At 39.9% G+C, this 27,675-nt stretch overlaps 3 protein-coding genes across 4 annotated transcripts; 1 reads left to right on the top strand and 2 right to left on the bottom strand.

Annotated features, from left to right (window-relative positions):
- The first annotated feature begins 106 nt into the window (after positions 1-106).
- On the top strand, positions 107-11,905 carry LOC5509605. The gene is made up of 12 exons (XM_048719919.1): positions 107-275; positions 2,675-2,971; positions 3,229-3,525; positions 3,955-4,072; positions 4,327-4,538; positions 5,550-5,828; positions 6,537-6,947; positions 7,390-7,486; positions 8,321-8,389; positions 8,461-8,492; positions 9,778-9,972; positions 10,371-11,905. Exons 1-12 carry the CDS (start codon positions 197-199, stop codon positions 11,729-11,731), a joined length of 3,447 nt encoding a protein of 1,148 aa, XP_048575876.1. The 5' UTR covers positions 107-196; the 3' UTR covers positions 11,732-11,905.
- An 802-nt stretch (positions 11,906-12,707) lies between these two features.
- On the bottom strand, positions 12,708-22,157 carry LOC5509604 (Golgi apparatus membrane protein TVP23 homolog B). 2 transcript variants are annotated; one of them, XM_032378531.2, is made up of 7 exons: positions 21,906-22,157; positions 21,760-21,836; positions 19,835-20,069; positions 19,024-19,143; positions 17,894-18,022; positions 17,246-17,313; positions 12,708-13,012 (listed from the first exon to the last, which is right to left on the bottom strand). In XM_032378531.2, the coding sequence occupies exons 1-7, from the start codon at positions 21,912-21,914 to the stop codon at positions 12,967-12,969; spliced, it is 684 nt and encodes a 227-aa protein (XP_032234422.1). In that variant the 5' UTR covers positions 21,915-22,157; the 3' UTR covers positions 12,708-12,966. The 2 variants fall into 2 exon arrangements, with proteins under 2 accessions (XP_032234422.1, XP_001630087.1); XM_001630037.3 differs by lacking the exon at positions 17,246-17,313.
- Positions 22,158-22,285: 128 nt separating this feature from the next.
- LOC5509595 (monocyte to macrophage differentiation factor 2) lies at positions 22,286-27,675 on the bottom strand. The gene is made up of 7 exons (XM_001630036.3): positions 27,395-27,675; positions 27,102-27,183; positions 26,513-26,676; positions 25,865-25,939; positions 25,323-25,424; positions 24,663-24,735; positions 22,286-22,764 (listed from the first exon to the last, which is right to left on the bottom strand). Exons 1-7 carry the CDS (start codon positions 27,415-27,417, stop codon positions 22,594-22,596), a joined length of 690 nt encoding a protein of 229 aa, XP_001630086.1. The 5' UTR covers positions 27,418-27,675; the 3' UTR covers positions 22,286-22,593.

The following is a 27,675-nucleotide window of genomic DNA, read 5'->3' as shown; positions in this document are numbered from 1 at the left end:
AAAAAAAGCAACTGTGTTACTTCCTTTCTTTTAATTTTGGCGCCATATTCCAATCTATCAAGACCGCTGGAGGCGTGGTCACTTCCTGTCCTGTTTATATCACGGGATGACATGACCTCAAACCCACACAACACTGTAGGACTACCAGGATCCGAATCACCCCTTTAAACTTCCCTTACTTAACTGATGGCCCAACATGCGAAGGGAGAGGATTTCGTTGGCTCTTTTGGTATTTCTTAAGACATGCTGCATTCATTTTATCCTCGGCGACCAGAGTAAGTAAACTATGTTAAAATCGAGGAATATTTTTTCAAGGGACATGACTGTGCTTGTTGTTTGCTCTTTTCCGCTTTGTAAAGAGAGCATCTCACAAAGCTCTTTGATGTGTGGATGCGTATTGTTGTCTAATTTATGTCGCTAATTGTGTACCATGTTTACCGTTTTATTTGGTGGGTATTTTCTTTGCCCTTTGGTGATATCAATAAGCGAATCTGACCTTGTATAATAGGATTATTTAGCTGTAGATTAACCTTGAAACCTTTTTTACTTCAGAAGAAATGTTTAATTGTTTATGACCATGTAATTTAAATCACTTACAATGCATCGAAAACATAATAATTTTAGCAAGAGTACAGAAGATCCAAGTGATCATATTTTTGTACAGAATACACTTTATCTTATTTTTGGAGCATTTTAAAGCTGAATATAGTGTTAACGATGTTCTTATATTTTAGTGTATATAAAAATATAATACGCAAATGAATTATTAGAAAGAGAATTACACAAATGATCAATAGCAATAATAAGGTTGTTACTATGAGCACAATATTCATCCTTCATTTTAGAACGCATCAGGACAAAAAAAGCAATATTATTTTGCTATCTTAGCCTCGGCACGTTTTTAAAATTTGGTGAACTCTCAGGCTGAATGTTCTTATAAAAAGCATCTTATAAAAAATGTGTATTCCTCTCACATTTATAGATCAAGCTCGGAACAGGAACTTCCAGCATTCCCTGTTTTATGAAATAACATTACACATTTTGTTTGTACTATACAAAAAGAACCCTCCCCCTCCTAGAAATGACTACGACCCCCCCCCCCCCCCCACCCACCCCCGATGGACATACGGTTCCAGTAGCCCCTTCAGACCGTGCGCAAGTGCCCCTTTAAAATTTGGTGAAATCTCAGGCTGGAAAAATAATAAAAAAGCGGCGAAGCGGTAAGGGGGAGGGGGGGGGGGGGGGGTGGATCCCTGCACGAGTTTCAAAAATCGGAAATCACGTTCAACGATAAACTGATAAACTGACGACAAGGATCAATCTTTACTCGGAAATCACGATTTTTATGAGCATAGATCACGATTCACGCTGATAAAATTTAAGGTAACAATCACGGATCACGGTTTTCAATTTGTCCGTTCCACGATTCACGATAAACAAAAAACGCTGTTTACGGATCACGAAAATAACCCTTACCGGCCCTGCGATTATCTGACCCTGTCAGCCTGTCAGCAAAAAAACACATTGGTTTAGTAAGCGAAAACACTCGTATTTATCCAAATTCTCGTAAGTTATGACTATTTTCATTTAAAAATCTACTTTAATTACGATTAAAACACCAAAAACAGCAACAACTACAAAAAGGAACCTAACATTAATGGTTTACGGATTGTGCGGATTCTGTTAGTCACAGGGATAGTGATCTGTGTTTTTCTCAATTTCGCTGCCGGACCATTCTTTGGTCCGTTCAAGAGAAAGAAAAGACAGAAAAGTACCATCTGCAAGTTACGACGTAACTGATTTTGATCGCATATCAAAATTTGGGTGACCTTCAAACCCGCTCGGTCAATCTCTTGGAGGCCTGGGTCTAGGGGCTTTTCAAGATTAGTGGGATAAAGATTTGACCAAGTGATCAAGTTTTTCTTGTCAAATTTTTGCCGCGAGTCTCAAATTGACAGGTATCAGCTTTTCTCCATGTTTTCTGGTAATCTGCAAGTGGGAAAGCTCTTCTAAATATGCTTGAAAAAACTATTAACCCCGGTATTACATCTTCACACTTCGATTTGAGATTTCAGCCGATTATTGAAGAGAATTTTATAAAGGTGGTGGACAAAAGGGCCCGAACATAACAGGGGCGTGTCTAGAGAAAAACGGAGGGTGGGCTGAGAGTAGTAATTCACTGACCACGGATCAATTAGTTGGAATCGGCATCCTTAGCTCTGTCCAAATACAAACATGAAATTAACCGTCTTCTTCAATTCAACGAAGGTATCAATTGGACTCGGACTCATCTCGTTACATGAGCAGGGTGGGGTCCGGACTCCTCCCCACCCTCCCCCCTCTGAACACACGCCTGCATAAGTTACTATTTGAGCAGGGCTTTAGTTTTGGCGAGCACAAGCACTTTAACTTTTTGTCGTCTGCGAGCATTTTTTGGTGAATAACGAGCAATTTCTTCTTTTTTTAACAAAAACTGGAGCAATACTGTGCATACCCTTGGCGGGCCTACGATAATTTTCTAGAGCAACAATATAATTTTGCGAGGTTGGGACCATTTGACGCCCTTTGTATCAATCCTGCATTTTTTATTATTATTTTTTATCGTTAAGCATGATCCCATGGATTATAATAGGAGAAGTTAGAATAGCTTATTATATCTATTTATTCTTTCCAGCGACTCATTTTCTATGGTTCAAAACCCAGCCTTGTGACGCCACCGCCGGCGAGAAATTAAACGCTCTCTTCTACTGCGAGGCACGATCCATAGTCTCGTCATCAATCTCCTACACCTGGCTCGTGAACGACACAGAGCTTTCGTCACTGCCATATCAGAAATACACATTACAGGGTCTCCATGGCAACTTGCTTGTGACAGGTTTGAAGCGTCACGTGGACGAGGCAAAATTCCGTTGCGTGGCAACCAATGGATACGGATCTATCGTCAGTGTTGTGGCGGCGCTGAAAGTTGCATGTGAGTTGTACACTTGTTTTGATTGGCACTTTTGTTTTTGATAATATATAATTTTATTGGTACTCCAGTAGTTGATGTTGCCGTTTGAAAAAAAAAAAAAAAACTAAAACAGAAAGTAAGCTATAAAGCTTCTAAAGCAACGTAGTGAAAAAGGAAAATTAGTCAGCGAGCCAGCTCTCCTGTGTTTTTTTCGGGAGAAAGTTTGTATTTTACCCAAAACTTGAGTATTTTTTAATTTGATTTTTTTTCCTTTGCAGACTTTGAAGCGATGGATAGTACTACTCAGGTCAACCTCACAAAGCGGATAAACTTGTCATTCACCATCCCCTCCCCTAGAACGCGCAGTTACCCCCCTGCTAGCGTTACCTGGCAACGGCTGAGTGACAGTCTCATTCTTAGTGATGGATTCAGCAATGGCAAGATGTTTATATCGGGAAACGGGGACTTGTCGTTTGTTGGGATCCAGGATAGACAGGCGGATACGTACAGAGTCACTTTGTCCAACCCATACGTTGGCAAGAGTTTCACGCAGGATTTTAAAATCACTATCTCAGGTAATGTGACTATCCCACTGCACCTATTATCTGGAATGAAAGAATGTCGATCAACCACTCTGTGTTTTTGTTTATCATTGAAAATATAACGGTTTGTTCAAGGAAACTTCAAAAAAGCAATCTACTAATAAAGTCGGATATGTTATTGACGATATTTGATTGAAAATATCTTTGTTACTCGCTCTAATTAGCCGTTGAAAATGGATGCTTTGTGTGACTCGGTATTGAGCGGGAGCATAAAATGGCGGCGCGATTGGCCTTCCATTATACCTCAAAACCAAAAAACTGCGCGCGCTTTATTACAAATCGTACCAAATATGTGTGTTAATCTCGCTTCTGATTAGTTGTTAACTTTGGCAAATCAGAGTACATACCACGGGAATCGTCATTCACTAAAATCTTATTTTTGCTTTTATTTCTCCTTTTTAGGTAAACTGTTGTCGACATCCGGGCAACCATTCCTGAAGCCTATAGGCAACGTCACATTCGAGGAAGGGACTCCAAAAGTCAAACTAGAATGTATCGTGGAGTATGATGTGAAAAATGGGTAAGAAAAGACTACACTGACTTCACACGGTACTTAAATTACGGTACTGAAATTTCTGGCAGTTCTGACGTTGCGGCATCTTCCACTGGAAGATTGGTATTTTTCAAGCAAAGTTGGGGTGATAAACACCCAGAATTTCCCCTCCTCTTAGACAATCAATCAGACTAAAGAGTTCTCTCACTTTTCCAACCCTCCAAAACGGCATATTCTTGGTCTTGATAAAACACAATCTAATCTCAACCATTCTTCGTTAGGCACGTCCGACCGCCATATATAACTTGGTACAAGGATGGCACCGTTCTGAATGTCAAGCTAAGCAGCAAGTACGAATTCATCCAAGGTTCTCAACTGAAGCTGATTGTGAAGAATATTCAATTGAGCGACCAAGGAGAGTACAAATGCGTGGCCACTAGCTGGACCTCGGTTGCAACATCTACTGGGTCACTAAAGGTCACAAGACGTTATGGTGAGGGAAAATAAAGTTAATGATCATGACGAAGATGGTAATAATAATATTGCAGGGGCGGCAAAATGGTACCACGAAGGCGTGTGTGTGAGAGTGGGGGTGAGGGGATTTAGAGGTCGAGCTAAAAATTGACTACAAACAGTTTTATAATGTAGAATATCGTCTTTAATGAAACAATTGATTCATGTAAAAAAAACTACACTCAGTAAAGTGGTGTGTGTGTGTGTGGTGGTGGGGGGATGTAGAGGTCGAGCTAAAAATTGACTACAAACAGTTTTTAAAATGTAGAATATCGTCTTTAATTTAATGAAGCAATTGATTCATGTAAAAAAAACTCTTTTCGGTAAAGTGGTGTGTGTGTGTGGGGGGGGGGGGGGGGGGGGGGGGGGCTGGTAATGACCAAGACGATGATCGTGATGGTAAATGATGGTCATGGAGATGACGATATTGATGCAGTGCCGTAGCAGGCACTACCACACCCCTAGAGATCACTTCTTTATACATTTCATATCAAACATATTCCCCAAGGATAGTGTCCTTTGTTTGCATTGCCTTATATGGTCATTGATGCCCATATTTAGAAGAGCTAAAGTTTTCCCGCTCCCTGATCTCCAGAAAATATGTTGAAAAATGCTGATTCCTGTCAATTTGAGACTTGTGGCAAAAATTTGTCCAAAAAAACCTGACAGCTTGGTCAAATTTTTATCTCACTAATCTTGAAAAGGCCTTAGATCCAGGCCTCCCAGAGATTGACCGAGCGGGTTTGAAGGTCACCCAAATATTGATATGTGAAAATATTGGGTGGGTGGGGGGGGGGGGGGGGCACGTAACCCCAGTGCCGCAGCCCCTGCTACGGCCCTGTGATGGCAATGATGATTGTTATGATCAAGATAGTGATGATTATGACGGTCAAGAAGAAGACAGTGACGGCAGTTGATTACGGTGTTGATAAAGAAGATGATGTCAATGATGATAACGCTGGTTTTGATGATACTGATTTTTTTTCAACAGACCCTAAACCAATCTTCACGGATCAGCTCAATCCATCAGATAACGCACTTCCGGGTGATGACGTCACTATCGACGCGCCTGACGTATCGGCAGGAAATATATCTTGGTATAAGGACGCCGTTGCCCTGGCAACGCTATCTGATAACCGACTTAGCAAATCAAAAGACGGGGACTTGATTATTCGTAACGTGACGTTGTTGGACACGGGTCTGTACCAGGTCTTCGCAAGAACAGAAGGCGGGGAGGAGACTGGGCCACCACTATATCTACACGTGATAGGTGAGGTATTACCATCATCAACATCAACATCATCATTATCATCATCATCATCATCATCATCATCATCATCATCATCATCATCATCATTATCATCACCACTATCATCGTCATCATCATCATCATCATCATCATCATCACCATCAACATCATCATCATCATCATCATCATCATCATCACCATCAGCAGCAGCAGCACCATCATCATCATCGTCATCGTCGTCGTCGTCGTCGTCATCATCATCATCACCATCAACATCAACATCATCATCATCACCATCTGCAGCAGCAGCACCATCATCATCGTCATCGCCGTCGTCGTCCTCATCATCATCATCAATAACAAAAACAGCAACACTTTTTCGATCTGCGAGATAAGCTTCACCAGCCTTTGAGATTGTATTATCATCATCATTCTCAATATAGACAACAATAAAAAAATCCATATCATAGTCATCGTCCAGCTTCTTTTTTCAGCATCACCACAGCGACTATCGTAATCCATATCATCATCATCTTCATAATCATCATCTTAACCACCACCATTAATCATCATCATTATAACCATATCATCATCACAATCAGCCTGGTACATTCCCCCGCAAGTTCCTATGCATCAATTTACCCATGAAAACTTATAGCCGTAATCAACGGAAAAAATAATCGTAAATTAATGTGTTTACGTGTGGATTTTCTTTTTTCTTCCTTTTAGATAAAAAAGCAACACCAGTCTGTCCGCGTATTACCCTCACACAGACACCAACAAGCATCAACAACGTCACACCTTCACCATTTAACATTAACAACATTAGTTCAACCACAACACCTTTAGACAGCTCGGCCACTACGACCACATCACCAACCTTACCCATCGTTACCCTCAGACCACCCCCTTCCACTTCCGCCACCCAGATCGTTACTATGACAACAGTCACAATCTCCACGACAACGGCCATGTCAACTTTGGCAAGCTACGCCTCAGTAGCCACGACATCAGTTATGCCACCCACGGTTGGATGGAAATCTACGCAACGTGGAACCAAGGGAACGTTCGTGCCGACGGATGGAGAAGTTACTGGAGCTACCATCTCTCCGAAACGAAGCGAAGACGAAGCAGATAACGGTATGCCTTGATTATGCCTGGTGCAGACTAGTGACATAACGCATAACGACATAGGCACGCGCATTCTTAGGTTTGTATGTTTAAGTGTGAATGGTTCCACATAAAGATATAAGCCCGACATAACGACATAAAAGAAAAAAACTTGTTTTATTTTATTTTATGTCCATGTCGTTATGTCGGGCTGAACATACGGGCATAAGAATGCGACTTCACGATCTGAACATACGGACATTTGGTGGCGACTTCACGATCTTAATATTTGCGAGTTTTCATAACTTTTCATAATCCACTTACAACTAATTTATAACGTTCCCTAATGTTTCCACACAAACAAGAACAATACTTACGCCTTTTGAATGGCACATACCCTTTCCAGCTTACTTTGTTGAAAGAAAACATACCTTCTACAATTTCTTATCGTAACCTCGTTTTTATGTTTCAGGGATGTTTATTTGGGTTTATGTCGGCGCTGGGGTTGTTGCGATACTAATTTTTATCCTCGTGACTTTGTGCATCGTTCGCGCCAAGCAGGCAAAACTGTAAGTACAAGAACCGCGATGTATTCTATCGGTGTAAAATATATTGCCATTGTCTACGTGTTGTCATCATCACCAAAATCATCATCATCATTATCTACTAACACCATTATCTTGGCCATCTCCTCCACATTTCATCATTACCCCCACCATTATGACTATTATTACCATAATGTCATCACTCTCATCAATATTATCATAATCATCATTATTTCCCAGGGGCCGGTTCCTGAAAAGCCGATCAGCGCTAAGCCAGGGTTGAATTTGCCCTAACCCACGATTAAATTTTTATCCCTGGATTAGTTCTGTTAACCGAAACGCTGGTTAACCCAAACTCTGGGTTAGTTTGGAGGTAAAAGCTAAGCCTGCTCGCGAGGTGGGTTAACTCGCTAGCCTACGGTTTAGTTGGCGTAACACAGGCCTCCCAAACTTTGTAGTTGAACTAAAGTTCTATAAAATGAAGTTGCCGACAAAAAAGACGTTAAGCAAAAACAGTTTAGGGATCAAATGTCGTAATTTCGCTTTGTTATCCGACCTTTGTTGCGATGCTGACTCGAAAATTGTGCTGGGACAGACTGAAATCTACATGAAATTTATATTTGAAATAAATCTGTCTCGCTAGTGTCACGCACCAACTCGAATCATGCAAATGACATTTTTGGCAATTAAATGGAGGTAATTACAGGCGGTGTAGAGGGGTTTTGAAGCTTCTCTGCGAAAATAAACAACCACTCAGTTAGAGAACGGATGCGCTAAAATGTATATGTGAGGATCACTATCACAGGTCAAGGGCGTTTTCTTTTCCAGAACCTTATTACTGTAGTATCTTATTTCCAGAAAGCGAAGGCGCAGCGTGACTCTAAAGATGGACAACAATCAATACGAAGAGCTGGAGATGAACCGCAGGTATCTCATGGATTTTACCTCATTTTTGGTGTTTGTGCTCTAGCTGAGATTCCTCTACTTTCTGTTATCAGGAATGGTTCGCCGCGGGCCAATGGAGTGCCAGGTAAGACACGATCGTCATTACGTCCACTGCAATCATTATGACTAACGGGACTACTGCATTCAGGCGCGTACCCAGAATTAGGGGGAGGGGGTGCGCATTCATAGGTATATGCCATAAAAATAGTATATGGCTGTTCTTTGAATAAGAAATCACCCACTTTGATATTTTAAGAGGGGCCAAGGTTGCGAGCGGACCTCCACACCTTGGGACATCTCTTTCACAACCATCATATCCACCTCGCTGTGGAATCGGTGGTATAAGAATGGGTGATAAATATGGTAGAATTCGGGAAAGGGAGCTTATAACGCTGTTCAATAACGATATTTTTGGCACTCTAACAAAATATCAAAATGTCTTCATTTCCAAAATGTTGGTTCTTACTCAACGTCCCCTGAGCCTACAAGTGATTAAGCCCCTACCTTCCCTCGCCCCGCCTAACTAAACCATTCCACCTCCTGATCAACACTACCACGATCGTCATTGCCTGGGATTTCGAGAGCTGAGAACATCATATGTATTTTTGGGGGCTGGAGACTCGGGAATTAGTTTCAATTTTCAACTCAAAATGATTGTACAATCGTGTCGTAATGTCATTGGTATATGAAAAAATGATAAAAAGTTAGTTTTTTGAAAGGTTGTAAGTATCTTTCCTTTTTATTTCTCGGTGTACGCTTCTGGGTTGTCCCTCCCACCATCTCCCTCCCCTCCACTCTTCCCTCATTTCCTCATTTTCATAACTGAGTACCCCATTCTGGCCTCGCACCTCCCACACTTTTCTCTGCATAAGGAACGGTCCATTATAAAAGTGATTCAGGCCCGTACCCAGGAATTTTCTTGGGGGGGGGGGGGGGGGGGGGGTGTGTGAAATCAGGAAAAGGTGGACCTAATTTTTCGAGGTGGTGGTGGGGGGGGGGGGGGGGGGGGGGGAAGGGAGGGAGGGAGGGAGTTTCTGATAAAAATCTAACCACCTCCGATACTTTGCAGTATCACCACGGGACGTTTATTGACGGATTTGGCTAATACCAGAGTGATCTAGCTTATGATTTTGAGTTTTGTCTACAAATAGCACGTCTATTGAGAGCCCAAAGTGGACTTTCGGCCGTTGTGGAAGGGGGGGGGGTGCGTTCGTACCCCCTGCACCCATAAAAATCATACGATAGAAAACCTGTAAATAATGCACGTAGCCCAAACAATTACAGAAAAAAAGGGGAAAAAATAAAAGAAAAAAGTCAGCCACCTACCTCGCCCTCTTTCGTCCCTCCCTAACTGCGTATGGCTTCTTCAGGTGGCCGAAAAACAAGCTCGAAAGGCGACAAAAACCATCTTCTGAACGAGACGAGCGATGACGGCCTTTACGCGCCTGTACAAGCACTACACAACATGAGCACGCGGTCTGGGGCGTGCAGGGGGTCAGTGGATGTTAAGCGTGCGCAGAACAATCAAGGTCACGAGTACGAGGAGCCAATCAAAAAGACGCCACGTGAGTATGTCAATCAAAGTATTGTGTCACGAGTCACACATTATCCCATGTCATGATAATCACGTTGCAAGTGTTTTAGAAAGGTTCTTTAGCGGCCAAATAAATATCTCTTCTTGTCGTTAAATTTGTAACAATGGAGTTTTTCACCCAAAGTTGTGTTTTTTGGTAAGCTCTCCATTGTTTCAATTTTTTCCTAATATTATATTTTTGAGAATCTGAAGCCGAGGCATTTTATATAAATGGTTCTATTACCTTGCCAAATAATCTACATACAATAATATTGAAGAATCTTTATATTTATATATTTGTCAAGTAATTTTTTTTTCCTCCCTATTCCTTTTTTTTTGCATTCCTCCTTTTAGTAAGATTTGTTTGAGAGAGTGAAATCCTGTTTGCAGGAAAACCTTATTCCGCACCATTACCCAGCATTCCAACCGGCCCACGTATCGAGCCCAGACCTCCCTCGTTCCACTCGTACCTAGAGCTCCTAGGTCCGGATGAGCAGACTGGTGACTTGTACGCGGAGGCGAGAGAAGGCGCCTTTAACTTGGGGTTCCGCGAACCTAACGATGATGTGTATGACAGCGCATGCGACGGGCGTGTCACAGAGACCTTCAGGGCGCTTTCAGGGCTCAACTTGCCTCACCCTGGTAACGAGGATTCATCACAAGGTATTGGAGGTGCGACACCGAATCGAGACAGTGGAGTTGGGACATTAAATCGAGGCACTAGGGTAATACCGCTGTGCGATACCGCGTGCTCAGAGCCTTTGTACCACGAGCTCGAGGGGCCTGAGATCGAACCGGAAGGGATTTACGAGTACGATGTAGCGGAAGAGAGAATCAATCTAAGACCGGAGAGTCTGTACCAGCCCTTACTGGTAGAAGGTAGGAATAGCGTAGCCGTGGTTCTTGGAAAAAGCGATGTCTATGAGCCACTGGATCAAAAGGAAAGAAGTGCGTCCGCCCCAAGCGCCGTGGTTCTCAGAAGAGCAAAACCACGACGTCAGGATTCCATGGAAGCAAAGCGCAATTGCGACGAAAAACGCCTGTCACGCGCGCTAACGGATCCGCAGAATTTATCTGGCGGTTGCGAAAACGAGAATCTCTACCAGCCGCTGAATAACTCTCTTGATCGCTGCCCACTGAACGTGAGTAAGCCGAAAAGCAGTACGAGCCCGTCAGGAGAGGGGAAGAGACTGTCGAACGCGTCAGTTTGTCACCCGAGTCCCACCCCCAGCCATAGGAGCCTGAAGGAGTCGGATCTCCACGCTGTCAGTGTGTCTCCTTCAGGCAGCCTCAAGGAGGGGACTTCGGCTACTCCGAGTCCTTCCCGAGGAAAGAGCGGAAGCACGAAATCTACCCGAGGGCATAGCCGGCAGAATAGCGACACCCACGGGATTGTTACTATAGAGAAACCACGACGGGCTTCGACAACGGACGATTTGACTCGATATCAAGCGATGCCTCGATTTCATCGAAGGAATTTGAGTGACGCGGGTCTGTGCGCAGTGGACTTGTCGCAGTTACACGTGGACATTGACGTCAGCACGATTTCAACCAATCAGAGTTCACCTGACGATGGATTGTACATGCCGCTGGTCAAAACTGCATTCAACGCGGGCGTCAGAGATAGCATTTACGCGGAATTGGATGAGGGCAGAAGGGAACGTTCATGCGAGACAGAGCCGAATAGAGAGAGTATTTACCACTCCCTACAGGATCAGAGAGATTCAATATACCAAGACATAGTTAGGTGACTAGTGACAATAGACTTCATGCAGCTTTTTTTACACCATACAATACAATGAGCTGCTACAATAGGGTTCTTCCAAATAATTTACAAATTAAAAGGGAGAAGAAAGCGGATATGTAAAATAATACCCTATAAGAAAAAAAACTTTAAACAAATGAATAAACGAATTCTCATCCTGCGTTTTATCAATTTTTATTCTTTGGATAAAACCACTTATTACCATGCTATCGTAATTTTCATATATGCAAATAAATATATTATGTTTGTCATGGCTGCCTCATAGATACGGTAAGGACTCGCAACTAGTTGTGAATTACATTCTTTTCCCTTGATTTTAAAAATATGACATCACCCGTGGCATCTTTCGATAGCGGAGAGTTGTGGAGAGTAGAAATTACAATGCGACGCGCGCAACCGTGGCCACTTATAGTTTTGTGAAGTACTGTAAACTAACAGCGGGCTTGCGCTAAGAGATCACGTGACCTTTGGTGGCAAATTCAAGCCAAAATAAACACAAATTGCTGCGTCCGTTACGACAGAGAATGACGAAAACATAATATCTTTAAATGAAAATAAACCCTTTCTAAAAAAATTGACTTTATTCGTATGCGATAAATAAGTTGTTTTTACTGCTGTTGTTTTGCCGCTAAAAGCCTGCGCGTGCGCTAGTTTGACGCCCAAAAAGTCACATAATCTCCTAGCGCAAGTCCCCTATTAAAACCAATAAGGATGCAAGAAACGTATGATTAACAAAAACTTTACAAGCAAACCAGAATGACTGGGCTCGTACAGGCAGCTGCCCTGACCAGGACTGTCCTGAAGAGTGTTAACTAAATGTATCATTTATGTAATGCCCTGTGATGCAGTTTGACTACATGACTGTTTAAAAAGGTTAACTAGATAATTATTATCGATTTTTATATCCAATATCATCTTGGATTTCGGGACAAGAAACATTTTTTTCTTTCTTTTTTTTTTTAACTACTTTTAAGGACCTCCCTATTTATGCTGAGTAATGCTTCTCACAACTGACGAATAATTCCGTGTTATGAATGTCTAGTGTTTGTAAGATCAAGCTTCAGCAGTCTGTAGGTAGTCCGCCAAGAACTCTACATCACCATACAGTCTTTATCAGCCATACGAGGACAACACTGAGCTACGTAGCTAGTGCACCATTAACTCACTGTACATCACCATACTGTCTACATGTCTTGGAGGCTGGCTGAATTGAACACCCTCTTATGCTTGTATTGGTATTTTACTTATTCTCCCCTGTTCCCAAGGTCTAAACAAGAAAAGGGAAAAAGAATGAGTGCAGGAGTTGAACTAGGGGTAAAATGCCACCACATTACAGTAGACCCTAACACATTATCCCATCATGCACTACTACAGTACATCATACAACACCCTGTCACACCATTATCCCATCATGCAACACTACAGTACATCATACAACACCATGTCACACCATTATCACATCATGCTACGCAACAGTACATCAAACAACACCTTGTCACACCATTATCCCATCATGCAACACTACAGTACATCACACAACACCCTGTCACACCATTATCCCATCATTTAACATTACAGTACACATCACAACACCCTGTCACACCATTATGCCATCATGCAACACTACAGTATACAGTATGCACTCAGTATACTCCACATTACAGTAGACCCTAACACATTATCCCATCATGCACTACTACAGTACATCATACAACACCATGTCACACCATTATCACATCATGCTACGCAACAGTACATCAAACAACACCCTGTCACACCATTATCCCATCATGCAACACTACAGTACATCACACAACACCCTGTCACACCATCATCCCATCATGCAACACTACAGTACACATCACAACACCCTGTCACACCATTATGCCATCATGCAACACTACAGTACATCACACAACACCCTGTCACACTATTATCCCATCATGCAACACTACAGTACATCACACAACACCCTGTCACACCATTATCCCATCATTTAACATTACAGTACATCACACATCACCCTGTCACACTATTATCCCATCATGCAACACTACAGTACATCAAGCAACACCCTGTCACACCATTATCCCATCATGCAACACTACAGTACATCACACAACACCCTGTCACACCATTATCCCATCACGCAACACTACAGTACATCAGACAACACCACATCACACCATTATATCTCATCATGTGACCTTAGTCATTGTCACACCATTATCTCATCATGTGACATTAGTCATTGTCATACCATTAACCCATCATGTGACCTTAGTCATTGTCACACCAATATCTTATCATGTGACCTTAGTCATTGTCACACCAATATCTTATCATGTGACCTTAGTCAATGTCACACCATTACCCCATCATGTGACCTTAGTCATTGTCACACTATTATCTCATCATGTGACCTTAGTCACTGTCACACCAATATCTTATCATGTGACCTTAGTCAATGTCACACCATTACCCCATCATGTGACCTTAGTCATTGTCACACTATTATCTCATCATGTGACATTAGTCACTGTCACACCATTAACCCATCATGTGACCTTAGTCATTGTCACACCAATATCTTATCATGTGACCTTAGTCATTGTCACACCAATATCTTATCATGTGACCTTAGTCAATGTCACACCATTACCCCATCATGTGATCTTAGTCATTGTCACACTATTATCTCATCATGTGACCTTAGTCACTGTCACACCAATATCTTATCATGTGACCTTAGTCATTGTCACACCAATATCTTATCATGTGACCTTAGTCAATGTCACACCATTACCCCATCATGTGACCTTAGTCATTGTCACACCATTATCTCATCATGTGACCTTAGTCACTGTCACACCATTAACCCATCATGTGACCTTAGTCACTGTCACACCATTATCTCATCATGTGACCTTAGTCATTGTCACACCATTATCTCATCATGTGACCTTAATCATTGTCACACTATTATCTCATCATGTGACCTTAGTCATTGTCACACCATTATCTCATCATGTGACCTTAGTCACTGTCACACCATTAACCCATCATGTGACCTTAGTCACTGTCACACCATTATCTCATCATGTGACCTTAGTCATTGTCACACCATTATCTCATCATGTGACCTTAGTCATTGTCACACCATTATCTCATCATGTGACATTAGTCACTGTCACACCATTAACCCATCATGTGACCTTAGTCACTGTCACACCATTATCTCATCATGTGACCTTAGTCATTGTCACACCATTATCTCATCATGTGACCTTAGTCACTGTCACACCATTATCTCATCATGTGACCTTAGTCAATGTCACACCATTATCTCATCATGTGACCTTAGTCACTGTCACACCATTAACCCATCATGTGACCTTAGTCACTGTCACACCATTATCTCATCATGTGACCTTAGTCATTGTCACACCATTATCTCATCATGTGACCTTAGTCATTGTCACACCATTATCTCATCATGTGACATTAGTCACTGTCACACCATTAACCCATCATGTGACCTTAGTCACTGTCACACCATTATCTCATCATGTGACCTTAGTCACTGTCACACCATTATCTCATCATGTGACATTAGTCACTGTCACACCATTAACCCATCATGTGACCTTAGTCACTGTCACACCATTATCTCATCATGTGACATTAGTCACTGTCACACCATTAACCCATCATGTGACCTTAGTCACTGTCACACCATTATCTCATCATGTGACCTTAGTCATTGTCACACCATTATCTCATCATGTGACCTTAGTCATTGTCACACCATTATCTCATCATGTGACATTAGTCACTGTCACACCATTAACCCATCATGTGACCTTAGTCACTGTCACACCATTATCTCATCATGTGACCTTAGTCACTGTCACACCATTATCTCATCATGTGACCTTAGTCATTGTCACACCATTATCTCATCATGTGACATTAGTCACTGTCACACCATTAACCCATCATGTGACACCAGACCCAATCACAGTAAATCATGAGTATATAGTAGGAAGATAAGAGGGAGTAAAGAAAGCTTAGATAAACTTTCAAATTCTGAAAAGGGATTTTTCTACAGATTGTTGAAAATTTTCCTCGCCGTGCGAAAGGAGATTGAACCCAGTGAATAATTCCAAGTTTTGGCGGGAAAATCTCAAACAATGTATTTTCCTTAAATTCGTTCAAATTCAGAGATGGCAATACCACAAAATATTGGCAAAGTATTTTCTACTGCAATGCTACCCACAATGAAGCCTAGAATAATTAAACACATTGACCCCTCAACCTGCCTGTACCGGCTTTGGGAAGTACCCACAACCCAAAAAATTCATAAATTCAAAATAAACACAACAAGATGAAGATACTCAGGCATCAGTCTAAGGGATAAATGGTCTTGCAGATATGCATCCAACCAAGGTGTTGGCATCTACTCTTAAGCCAAATAATAGCACAGGTTCTTTGACAAATCTCAAATCGAACAAGGAGAGAAAAGCAGAATCACCCCTCTCAATAAAACACTTAAAATACCACACAAGGGAGAGAAATCAGCAAACACAGCTCAAGACACAAATAGATACCTATATTCTGATCCTCCAGGTACATTTCCTTGGCCTCAAGACACAATGTCCATTCCTTGAAGGATTGTACAACCACGAAGATGCCTTTACGTATTGCAAAGCATTCTGGGAGATCCAGGGGAAAATTCAAGAGGGGAGGGCCAGTCAACACTCCTCTCCCCAAAGTCTTTTCACCCCGAAGCCAAACAAATCAATTCCAGGTCATACAGACCCAGAATAGCAGTCTAAACAATTTTGGAATCAATTTGGTTTCAGAAAAGACAGCATTTAGGAGAGCTGTGGTGATTCATTAGAAATTTTTTTTCTCATCCGGGCAAAGCCAAACAAGAAAAAATCATCATGAATCCACCTTTGCTTGCAAATATCCATAAGCAAAGCACTCAATTATGCCCCAAAAGACTTCATGATGTCCTGAGACACTCTCCTAATATGCTCATAGCTGTATTTTTGATGAAAAATACAAGCAACCATCAACTTGTGCTGGCTTCAGCACAACGACGAGGGATTAAAAGTGGGGACCGCAAAGCACTGTTGGAAAGCTTGGATACCGCTGACTAGGTGCAGCTGTGTTTGACTTTAGCGGGCTGTATAAAACTCAGAATAGGGGGGGAGGTATCTGTTTTCAGTCTGTTTTTTGTAAATTCAGCTCCAAAAAAGCCAGGAGTCAATGGGTTGAAGCAAAGAATTATATGTGAAAAAGGTTGACAAAAAAAAGGTTTACTAAAATACCGTAATATTACAGATTTGAGTTATTCGCGCGAACGTGGGTTTTATACGGTCCATACAAACCACATACAATTTGGAAGATAAAAATTTAATGAATTGACCAAATCTACAGTATCAACTCTGAAAGGTTATATGTACTTTAATGACTTTCACCAAGGACTTACAGATTAGAGAGGTTACCAGTAGATCGTACGTAGAATTCAGAGTGAAGACCAGAGTAAGTGTTCACCTGCTGGAAGCCGAGGACAAGAGAAGAGGAAGACAGGAAGGTAACACATGAGCAAAGAACGGTTAGTTGATAGGATTTAGAAAAAGCAGTTAAGACCAAACTAAAAGAGAGTTTATTGAAATGTAGATATTATTTTGATTTAATGCAGTTTAAAAACTTTTTAATTATTTAGCTGATCTTCCAAATTTAGTTCCAACATTTCTCTTTATTTTGATGTTTGGAGTTAAATGAGTAATTTAGAAAGTATGGCCTTTTGCTTCAAGCAAAGAGTCGCATGTACCTTATGACATGTACAAAAAGTTGTATGACTGTAGAGTTGCATGTACAATTGCATGTGCTGTACAGTATGTACAGTTAACTATACATACCACTCTATGCACATACTGTACAGTACATGCAATTGTACATGTATGTACTGTATAACATGTTACATAGAGTTGTATTTAGAGTGGCTTGTATTGAATGCATCTGCAGTTAAATTGAGTTCACTCAGGAGTTTTGATATAGGAAAATAAAATCATTTAGAAATAATTCAGAAAAAAATTGGTTAATCGAATTTTGATGTGCAATCAATTGTACTTACCTGGTTTAGTATTTGTCTGCCAAGGAAATTTCCAGCAAAGCTTTTGAGTTTTTTGCCAGCATCTTTTTTACATTTGACATAGCCCAACATGTTTGCAAAATTGAGTCCCAGTCCAACAAACACAACAAGCTGCAAATAACAAGGGATCATTCAAAACGGGAAACTAACCCTTCTTGCAGCTTGAATCAAGGGAGCACGGCAAAATGTATTCAACCTATTTAACACGCAATTGATATTACAAAAATCAAAGCATCATGTGTGTTTGTTTTGTTAGGGTTGTTATCAGTTGTGCTGTTGGGGGTGTGGGACTCGGATTACTGAAGTGGATTATTTTTGTCAACAGGGTCCTTGTTCGTATATTGCCCGAACACTTTCCGAGGATCAAGAGTTAAGACCCTGTTGACAAACATAATCCACTCCATAATCCGAGTTTCAAACCCACAACAACAGCGCTACTGATAACTCCCCTTACAACACAAACACTCATGACATGTTGATTTTCATAATATCACTCGCGCATTAAATAGGAATACATTTTGCCGTGCTCCCTTGCTCCCTTGCTTGAACGGGGGAGCGGATGCAACATGGTCGAGTCACAGAAGGTGCCTCTGACAGCCACCATACAATTCATGTCTGAACACAGAACACAGCCGAGACAAAAATTCTTTGTGGTGGTAGAAAATACAAAGAGTGCAGAGAAGAGCCTTTGGTGCCAGTCAACTACACTGTAACTAAGCTCATGTCGGAACTAGGAATTAAACCTGGAACCCAGTGGAACAAGCACTACAGAACCACACTCTGCCAACTGCACCAACAATGCTCCCTTTAGGTTAAAATGCATTGTTGAAAAATTTGTGGGGAGAGCAAATTAATAATACTAAACTTTGCTTTGAGCCTACATATATAACGGATCACAATAACCTTTTGAGAGCCTGACATTGTTTGCATTTAATAAACATCCTATTTTAGGGTAACAATAGCACAACATCAAAAAAAGCACAAACCTTAAGATCACTTTTCTATCAAATCTTATTGAATTTACGCTCCCATCAAATTTTACAGGCAGCATAAGATTTGAAGATTTAATTCCCTAGTAGCATAAATAGCTTCATACATTAGGTTTCCCTTACCAGCCATTTGAATTTGAGAGAAAAAAGTGCAGCCACCAGAAAAAAAAGCCAAAGGATTGGACAGATGATAAGGCCAAGCCAGAACAACCGCGACTCTGCTGTTGTAACTGAGTTATTATTCTGTTAAGCAGAAAAAAATAGTCAGTTTCACTGCCAATAGTAAACATATCAAAGGCTTGGAGCAAACTTGTAAATGCAAATATATTTGCCTAGCTACGTTCTTATGTCCATAATACACAGTGTATCAAGTTTTTGAACAAACTTAACACAGAAACTTTGGGAAGAAAATAAAATTAAAATGGCTCGCCGGGCTTGTGCAATTCTGATACTTTGTTAAAAATTCATTTGTGCAAATTAATCCCGAATTGAACTCGAAACTGTATGATTAGTACATTATGTACCTATACTAATGTTTCCTCAGAAGTTTACTGATGTTCGATCCTACTATCTAATCATCAAGCGACACAGATGTCCCTCGAATATCAAGCAAATATACAAATGCAAGCTAACTTTTAAATGCAAACAATATTTTGGAAAGGCATGAATTAAAAGGGTTTTTGTCCTGCACAATGTGTGTCCTTATTACACATGTTTATTTTACAGAATTTTGTTTTCATCCAAATCTCAGGAACTTCCCTCAATAATGAGGTTTCTTCAAAAAGGAGAACTTTTTAGAACAGGATTCTATTTCAAGAAAACATTTGTATTTCCATATCCTATCCATTTTTGTTTTGTTTTTAAAAACACACCCCAAAATTCTAAAAAGAAAAACTTATTATACTTATTGCTATAGTCATGTATTTAGACCTACCTTTTTAGACTCAAAAACCCAGTGGCTATTGCCATCTTCATCAACATAATTCCACCAGCGTAACCCCACCAATAGACGTCCACTGACATTTTTTACTGTCCAGAAATCACATGACAGCAGAAGAACAATAACGACAAAATTTGTGATGAAACTGTCACTGAACCAGCCACAGAGAAGATAGGCGATGACGGATGATATCCGGAAAAACAAATGGAAGAAGGAAACATATGGATGTCTGCAATTAAAGTAAAATATTAATTTCATTAGCTTTAAAACAGAATATTTTTAATGTTTAAGCAGCATTTCAGGGTATTAGCTCTAGATATATGTTTAAATTAAATCGATACTGTTTGCACTGAATGATAAACATTTTTCAAAGTTTGACTAATTAAACAGGAATGTATAATAAATTGGGATTGAAAGTGATTCTGAAAAATGGTGTCTTTTGAAGAATTCAGAATGAGAATTCAAAACACCTCCAATAAAGATAATGATTATCAATAAAAACACCACAAATTATTACTGACATGTTCATACACCTATTTCAAATAACATTGCACTAGAAAATCAAAGTATAGAAATCCACAGTGCTTCAAGGGTGGCGTATAAATGACGGATTCCTGGTATCTGTAAGCCATAGGAATGTTCATAGGAACATGAACAATAATTCTACAGCCTTTGAAGCCTGGATTTCGTTTTATTCACACTTATTTGCTTCATACCCAAGAAGCACTGCGGGTTAAAAAAACTTTGATTCTCCAAAAAGAACCATATTTGAAATAGGTGCATTTCTAGACATGCACAAAAACTATTGTGGCACACTTTAATATTTCCTGGTATAACATTTTTTAAGGTTCATTGAGGGAAACTGCTCAATATTCTGTTTTAATTTATATTCTTATCTCTTAGCAACTGATACAGTAGATACAATGAAGAGCCATGCAAACAGCTCCAACATTGCCCATCTTGCTACTCCCCCTTGGCCCTCAGCAAGACAAAGGAAATATTGGCAAACTACTGTTTTTTCACCAGGGAGTCATAAGTAGGGGCAATCATCTGTATTATATAATTGTCATGGCGTTTCCTATGATCAGGCTATTTTTCGACACGTGCACCCAAACGGGTCAATCAGTTACGTTGGCGTTGGTCGCGCATGCCAGTGGCGTGTGGCTGCAAATTTTTCATCCATCATCCGTTGGTTTGGTTTGTTTTCAAAAGAATTGCGAGCTAAAGAATTTGAAGTGTAGGTAGTGTTGGATTCATATAAAAAAAGAGAGCAACAAAAAGCAAAGTACCGATGAGAGAACATAAACGTCGATACAAAGGTAGAATCTGATTGGCTTATCCGCATGTCTAAAAATAGCCTGATCCTAGGAAACGCCGTGACACCTATAAGTACCAGAATATGGGGAATTTGATTGCACCTACTTATGAGCCCCTGATACCGATTGAAACCTGTTGGTTTAAAAAAATTTCACATACAAAGAAACATCTGCTCAGAAAAGTACGGGGGGGGGGGGGGGGATATGCACACAATTTTTGAGCCCCTGATTTCACTGCACCCCCCAAAATTGTGTGCATAATGTATAGTAGTAGTTCAGCAGTGTGGTGGTTAATGCTAGGAATAGTAGAGCTGTTTTAATGGGGCTTAATGCATAACTATTGGGTTACACAATTACAATTTATCTCTCGAGGCTTTAATAATGAGATTCAATCAAATTCAAATTTATCAGAACATGATGAGATCAAACAATTTTGTTTTAATAAAATAAATCCGTTGTCACACTAATTGCAGACATAACGTTTCCTTTGAAACAAAACTGTAAGGTATTCATATCATAAAATCAAATACAATATGAAAGAAAAAGATGAAAATTTATTTATCGTCTAAGACTGAATGGAAAATAGACCGTGGCCAGAATCACCTGAACTTTCGCCTGCTTAGCGCTTCCTCTTCGTCTCCAAAATTGAGAGCAACGTCTTCAGTAGCATCTAGTGGATTCTTAAAAGAGAAAGAAATGGATAAAGCTGGTTTCAAATATTAAAAACACGAGAACAACAAAAGACAAACCTCCGCCATCTTGAATCGTGTAACTGTTATAGGGAAAAACCGCTGGCTAGAATGCTGATTCAGATTCTGCGACCGAAGAGGATTATGGGTATGAGTGTAACAAAAAAAAAACAACAAACAGCGGTATTTATCCTTTTTCTTACGCGAAGCGTTTTCGAGGGGAATAGAGGCAGTTTTTACCTAAAGTCACTTAATTCAGTTGCCTTTTTTGAAACAGTAACAAAATTCCGCAATGCGTCTACTCCCAAAGCGCGGTTAGATAAGACACAGGGCTCTGTAAATTGTTTAGGGTGAATTCATATATTTTTTTCCTAAAATCTATCTTTTGATTTAACAGACCCTGTCCTAGATGTTGCAAGTAGAAAAAGAAAAAACTAACACAAATGGAATAATATTTTAATTCATTAAACGAGAATTGTGTATCATATCTATTTCATTACTGTACAATTTAATGCCGATAAATTAATAAATAAAATTTCATAAATTTATTCTAAAACAAAATTATGTCACGTTTAAAGAAAAAACTCAAAATCGTGCCATTTCGTTATTTTACGTGAATTTTTTATCCATACTTGATTCGTTTAGGATAAACTCCTCCCCAGGCGACATGCGCATACATTTATCAGCGCTGCCACTGTCGGCCATTCTGAATTACCAGAGCTGGTCGCGAGTAGCGTGGGGACGAGGCTCAGTATAAGTGCGTGAAGACGGCAAAGAAATGCATCCCCGCACCTGACGCGCAAAACAAGTGCCATATCGCATGCGCGAAGGGGATTTTGCCGTCCGCTTTAAAAAAATATATCCCGCTAATGTAGAATGCTCCGCCTAACGCAACCTCCACAAGACCAGCGGTATCCGTCTGAAAAAAAGGTATAAACAAATAAATTGAGAAAGATTTGCTGATGATCAGGTAAAGTCAGCCGCTTATTTGCGTACATCAATCATTCTTTCCTCACAAATGAAATTGATGACGCGCGTTCGTTTATTATTTGCGCGCATTGCTCATTGTTTTCTCACAATCCCAATGATAACGCGCGTTTGTTTATTATTTGCGCGCATCACTCATTGTTTTCTCACAAATGAAATTGATGACGCGCGTTCGTTTATTATTTGCGCGCATCATTCATTGTTTTCTCACTATTTCAATTGATGACGAGATTCCGTTTATTTCGCGCATCATTCATTGTTTTCTAATAATTCCAATTGATAAAGCGCATTCTTTTATTAATGGCACGCGCATTGCTCATTGTTTTCTCAAAATTTCAATTGATGACGCGCGTTCGTTTATTATTTGCGCGCATCACTCATATTTTTCTCACAATAACAATTGATGACGCACTTTTGTTTATTTGCCCGCATCATTTATTGTTTTGTAACAATTCCAATTGATGACGCGCGTTCGTTTATTTGCGTGTATCACTTATTGTTTTCGCACTAATCCATTGATGACGCGCGTTCGTTTATTGTTTCCGCGCATCACTCCTTTTCCCATAATTCCAATTGTTGAGACGAGTTCGCTTATTATTTGTGCGCATCACTCATTATTTTCTCATAATTCCAACTGATGACGCGTTTTCGCTCATTAACGCACATCACTTATTGTTTTCTCACAAATCCAATGGGTGACGCGCGTTGATTCAATATTTGTGCAACTTGCAACTTTATTGCTTTATCTCGATTTGTAATGATTGTGCACGTTCGTTTATTATGACACAAATAATGTGGACTTTAAAAGCCGATGAAGTTTAACTGAGGCAAACCGGCTATGCCATGCTGACGAGTCCTAATAAGGACGAACCAGCTGTCCATGGTTGCCGAACTGCACGGTAAAAGACTGTGCTAGCGTCCCGTCTTGGCCCGACTGGTGCCAATGTGTGTATGCTAGTGTGCTTTTAAAGTCCACATTTATGTATACATACTCGCAAGGATAGTTTGGCTACCCGACGGAGTTTTAGACTAGCAAAGGTCGCATGCGTGATCCGCACAATTGGCATCACGCTAGCCCGGTTGCAGCTCTAGATCCCACATGGATCTAAGCTGTGGTTTAAAGCACTTCGTTCGAGTCGAAGTCGCCCTGCAGTTTTTTTGCCGATGAAGTTTAACTGAGGCAAACCGGCTATGCCATGCTGACGAGTCCTAATAAGGACGAAACAGCTGTACATGGTTGCCGAACTGCACGGATAATAGACTGTGCTAGAGTCCCGTCTTGGCCCGACTGGTGCCAATGTGTGTATGCTAGTGTGCTTTTAAAGTCCACACAAATAATGTTAATGGTGCTTGTTTTTTATGTGAGTTCAACGCAAATTGTTCTGCTTTACTCGTGTTCTCTCCTACGTATTCAGACTCACATGACGGAAAAACATGACGTGACGCTTCCAATAAGCCCATTTCACATCAAATAAGGCGGATAATTTCTCTGAGTACTTAGTAACTTATACCAAAAAAATATCAAGTGCGACTTTTTTGAATTGATGCGACTTTTTGTAAAGTGTCATTGAAATTTGAGCTTTTCGTCACTGAACTGATACACAGGGCAGTGATGATCAAGGAAAAATTATTTTAAAAAGCCAAAATCTGGTAATGTGCACTTTGGCCTCACGTTATTTGTGTTTTGAAAAGAAGTCGGTAATACAAGGAACCTCTAGCCATTGTAAGAAATTTTGGCTTCTCTCTCTATCTGGAATTGCGCATTTCCCAGGTTTTTCCGTCATGTCATTCAGAAGTACGTATTCATACTTTGCAGAAATGGATACTTACCGCACTAAATATAAGGGGAAGTGATGGAAGGACCCCTATCATTAGATAAAACACTGTCTCCAGAGTCTTGTACCTGAAAGACATAATGTAAAGTTTTGCTGATTCCTGACATTGATTTTAGAGATGTTCGAAGAGATTTTAATGTTTGGATTTAGAACTTAGTTGTTGGGAATGATAATTGAGTGACTTCTGTTGCCACAGAACTGTTTCATCTCACTGTTCATGGAAGATGTAATTGTATTGTCCTCACTGTTCAGGGAAGATGTTATTGTTTGTGCATACCTTTCATAGAAGATGTGATCGTATGTCCTTACTGTTCATAGAAGATGTAATTGTATGTCCCTTTTTTCATGGAAAATGTAATTGTTTGTCCTTACTTTACATGGATGATGTAATTGTTTGTCCTTACTGTTGATGGAAGATGTAATTGTATGTCCTTACTGTTGATGGAAGATGTAATTGTTCTTACTTACTTTTCATGGAAGATGTAATTGTATGTCCTTACTGTTCATGGAAGATGTAATTGTTTGTGCTTTATTTTTCATGGAAAATGTTTTTGCTTACTTTTCATGGAAATTGTAATTGTTTGTGCTTACTTTTTGTGGCAGATGTAATTATTTGTGCTTACTTTTCATGGAAGATGTAATTGTTTTTACTTACTTTTCATGGAAGATGTAATTGTATAATGTTCCTAGAATAGCACCAAGCCAAAGAAGCCAGGAGAGTGTGTCTCCCCAGACTCCGACATCACGCAACACTAACCTGCATAAAATAGCAACACAGTGAACAAGCAAGTTGTATTATTAGAAGGGAGGGATACAGTAGCACTGCTTTCAAACATCAACAATATTTTGTGAACTAATACATACATACATAACTCTATACAGCAGTGAAGCACCTCTTATACCAGTAGGCACATACTTCAAGATTTTCATCAAAATTATCCTTACAATCTTTGTTCTTTTGACTTTTTAGATTGAACTGTATCAAACACTGCCCTCTTAATGTTTGATAATTTCCTTTTTTATTAGACTATAAAAGAGCCTCCTTTCATTATTTCCTTATTATTACTATGCAATGTCTTTGCTACAGCTTTGATATGCATAAAACACATTATTTTTTCACATAACATCTGTTATCAAATAAAGGTGAATTGAGTTAAGAGTGGCTGAATGGGCCATAGAAGCATCCTTTGTACTCACCATGGCATGTATGATGCTGCGATAAAGAAATAGATAATGCCTCTATCACACAGGTGGAGAATGAATCTTAACTTGCTGTTAAAGGATTATTGGAATATGTCATGTTTTTACAGCATGCCATAGATAGTGTCACAAAATAAGCAGTAGAAACTGCCTAGACGCTAAGAGATCATTTGACCTTTCTGGATGGCAAATTCCTAGACACTAACTAGAGATCATGTGACCTTTCTGGATGGCAAATTCCTAGACACTAAGAGATCATGTGACCTTTCTGGATGGCAAAATCAAAACAATCAAACAAAAAAATCAGAAATGACTGCGCCCGTAACACCAGAGAACGACGAAAAAAATCCTTAAATGAAACTAAACCCTTTCTGAAAAAAAATTTCTGTTTTTTTTTTTTGTAAGCGCTGCATATGTTGCTTTTTGATGCTGTTTATTTATTTATTTTGCCTCTAAAAGCCTAAGCATTTGCAACCCAAACAGTCAAGTGATCTTTTAGGGCAAGTCCCCTATTATAAGGGATAGGGAATTTTTTTTTTTTAAGTCCTTTGTTTAACTACAACAGTTTCACCTTGCATATAAAGGATCCAAGGGATTTCAAGCAATTACGGTATTATTATCATCATTGATTTCGGTTTTACCCACCTACTTTTCCCGTGCATACAGGCCACATGGAAGAATGTAGAAACAGAGAAAATGAGAATGAGTGAGACTCCATAAACCCATGCGATGACTTTATGACTGGAAGACTTATCTTGTGCTAAGTGATGAAGGGCATGTAGAGCGAAGATGGTAGGGATCATAAAAACCTGAAAGGAATAAATGAATCTTGGGATAAAGAATGATTTCTGGCTCTAAAAATGCATTGTAAAGAAAATGGAGTCTTTCTTATCTCAAAATTAACACTAACACTGATTTGGTTGTACAACTGTTACATTAATGATACATCAAGGATCTTGTGTAACAAAATTATTTTTTTTAATAACTTGTAATAAAGGTTAGGTCCTGGCCAAGGACTTCTTTGGGTTTGATGCAAAATGTCCCACCCTAAACGAAAGCACCTTGCCTATTTTTTTGTTGGCAGGTATATATGTGTGTTTGGGGTAATCAGCGGTAGGACACACTGAAAAGTATGTGTGTATATATGTTTGTAAGGGGGGGGGGGGGGGGGGGTTGTGACAATAATTTATCGTTTGGCTATTATCTGCTATCAATACAGTATTATTTTCTGTACCCCGTGCGTTGCAATGTTGGCAATTTGTTCGTGCCGCGTTGGTTGATAAGCTTGTCCATTCTTTGGTTTAGGGTTTTTAAACCTGAAAAAGAGAGTAGATACAGACTAAATTACTGTAAGGCTTGGAAGGGTTTTGAATTGCAAATGTCTAAGACATTCTAGAATAGCGTTACCAAAAAATTGAACATCTTGTGTGTGTGTTTTATAAGCGATAAAAGTAAAAGCTTGTTTATGATAGGGATCTACTTTTTATAACCACGGCACTTTTGTGGAAGAATAATTACAATTCTTACCTTGAGAAATCTATGTTTATCATAAGTGTTGCGTTTTGAGTTAGGCGTTTTGTTTTGAGAAGAACTATGTTAAATTGGTATTAAACTAGCTTGAATTTTCTATGGGCTTTGCCGAAATAACTTTTAAATTAAATTTTACCTAAATGCCTCCATAAATTGTGGGGCATTACGTAGTCTAAGGTGGTGGAAATGTCGGGATTTTTTAAGGTGTTTTTCTGTTTCCGCAAACCACAACCCAACGATTTGCACCGCGAAATGATAAGCTCTTCTGATAGGCGTTC

This window comes from Nematostella vectensis, chromosome 12 (assembly GCF_932526225.1).
Source record: "Nematostella vectensis chromosome 12, jaNemVect1.1, whole genome shotgun sequence".
NCBI classification, from domain to species: Eukaryota; Metazoa; Cnidaria; class Anthozoa; order Actiniaria; family Edwardsiidae; genus Nematostella; species Nematostella vectensis.
This window is presented reverse-complemented; position numbering and strand designations above follow the sequence as displayed.

Coding starts and splice junctions, on each gene's coding strand:
- LOC5509605 (XM_048719919.1), top strand. CDS start 197: ATGCGAAGGGAGAGGATTTCGTTGGCTCTTTTGGTATTTCTTAAGACA. Junction 4,539..5,549: donor AAAGGTCACAAGACGTTATG/GTGAGGGAAAAT, acceptor TTTTTTCAACAG/ACCCTAAACCAATCTTCACG. Junction 8,493..9,777: donor GCGGGCCAATGGAGTGCCAG/GTAAGACACGAT, acceptor TGGCTTCTTCAG/GTGGCCGAAAAACAAGCTCG.
- LOC5509604 (XM_032378531.2), bottom strand. Junction 20,070..21,759: donor CTAAGCAGGCGAAAGTTCAG/GTGATTCTGGCC, acceptor CTTTAATTGCAG/ACATCCATATGTTTCCTTCT. Junction 13,013..17,245: donor ACTGGTAACCTCTCTAATCT/GTAAGTCCTTGG, acceptor TTTCTTGTTTAG/ACCTTGGGAACAGGGGAGAA.
- LOC5509595 (XM_001630036.3), bottom strand. CDS start 27,417: ATGATAAACATAGATTTCTCAAG. Junction 27,184..27,394: donor ATAAACATAGATTTCTCAAG/GTAAGAATTGTA, acceptor TCTCTTTTTCAG/GTTTAAAAACCCTAAACCAA. Junction 25,940..26,512: donor TGTATGCACGGGAAAAGTAG/GTGGGTAAAACC, acceptor ATCCTTTAACAG/CAAGTTAAGATTCATTCTCC.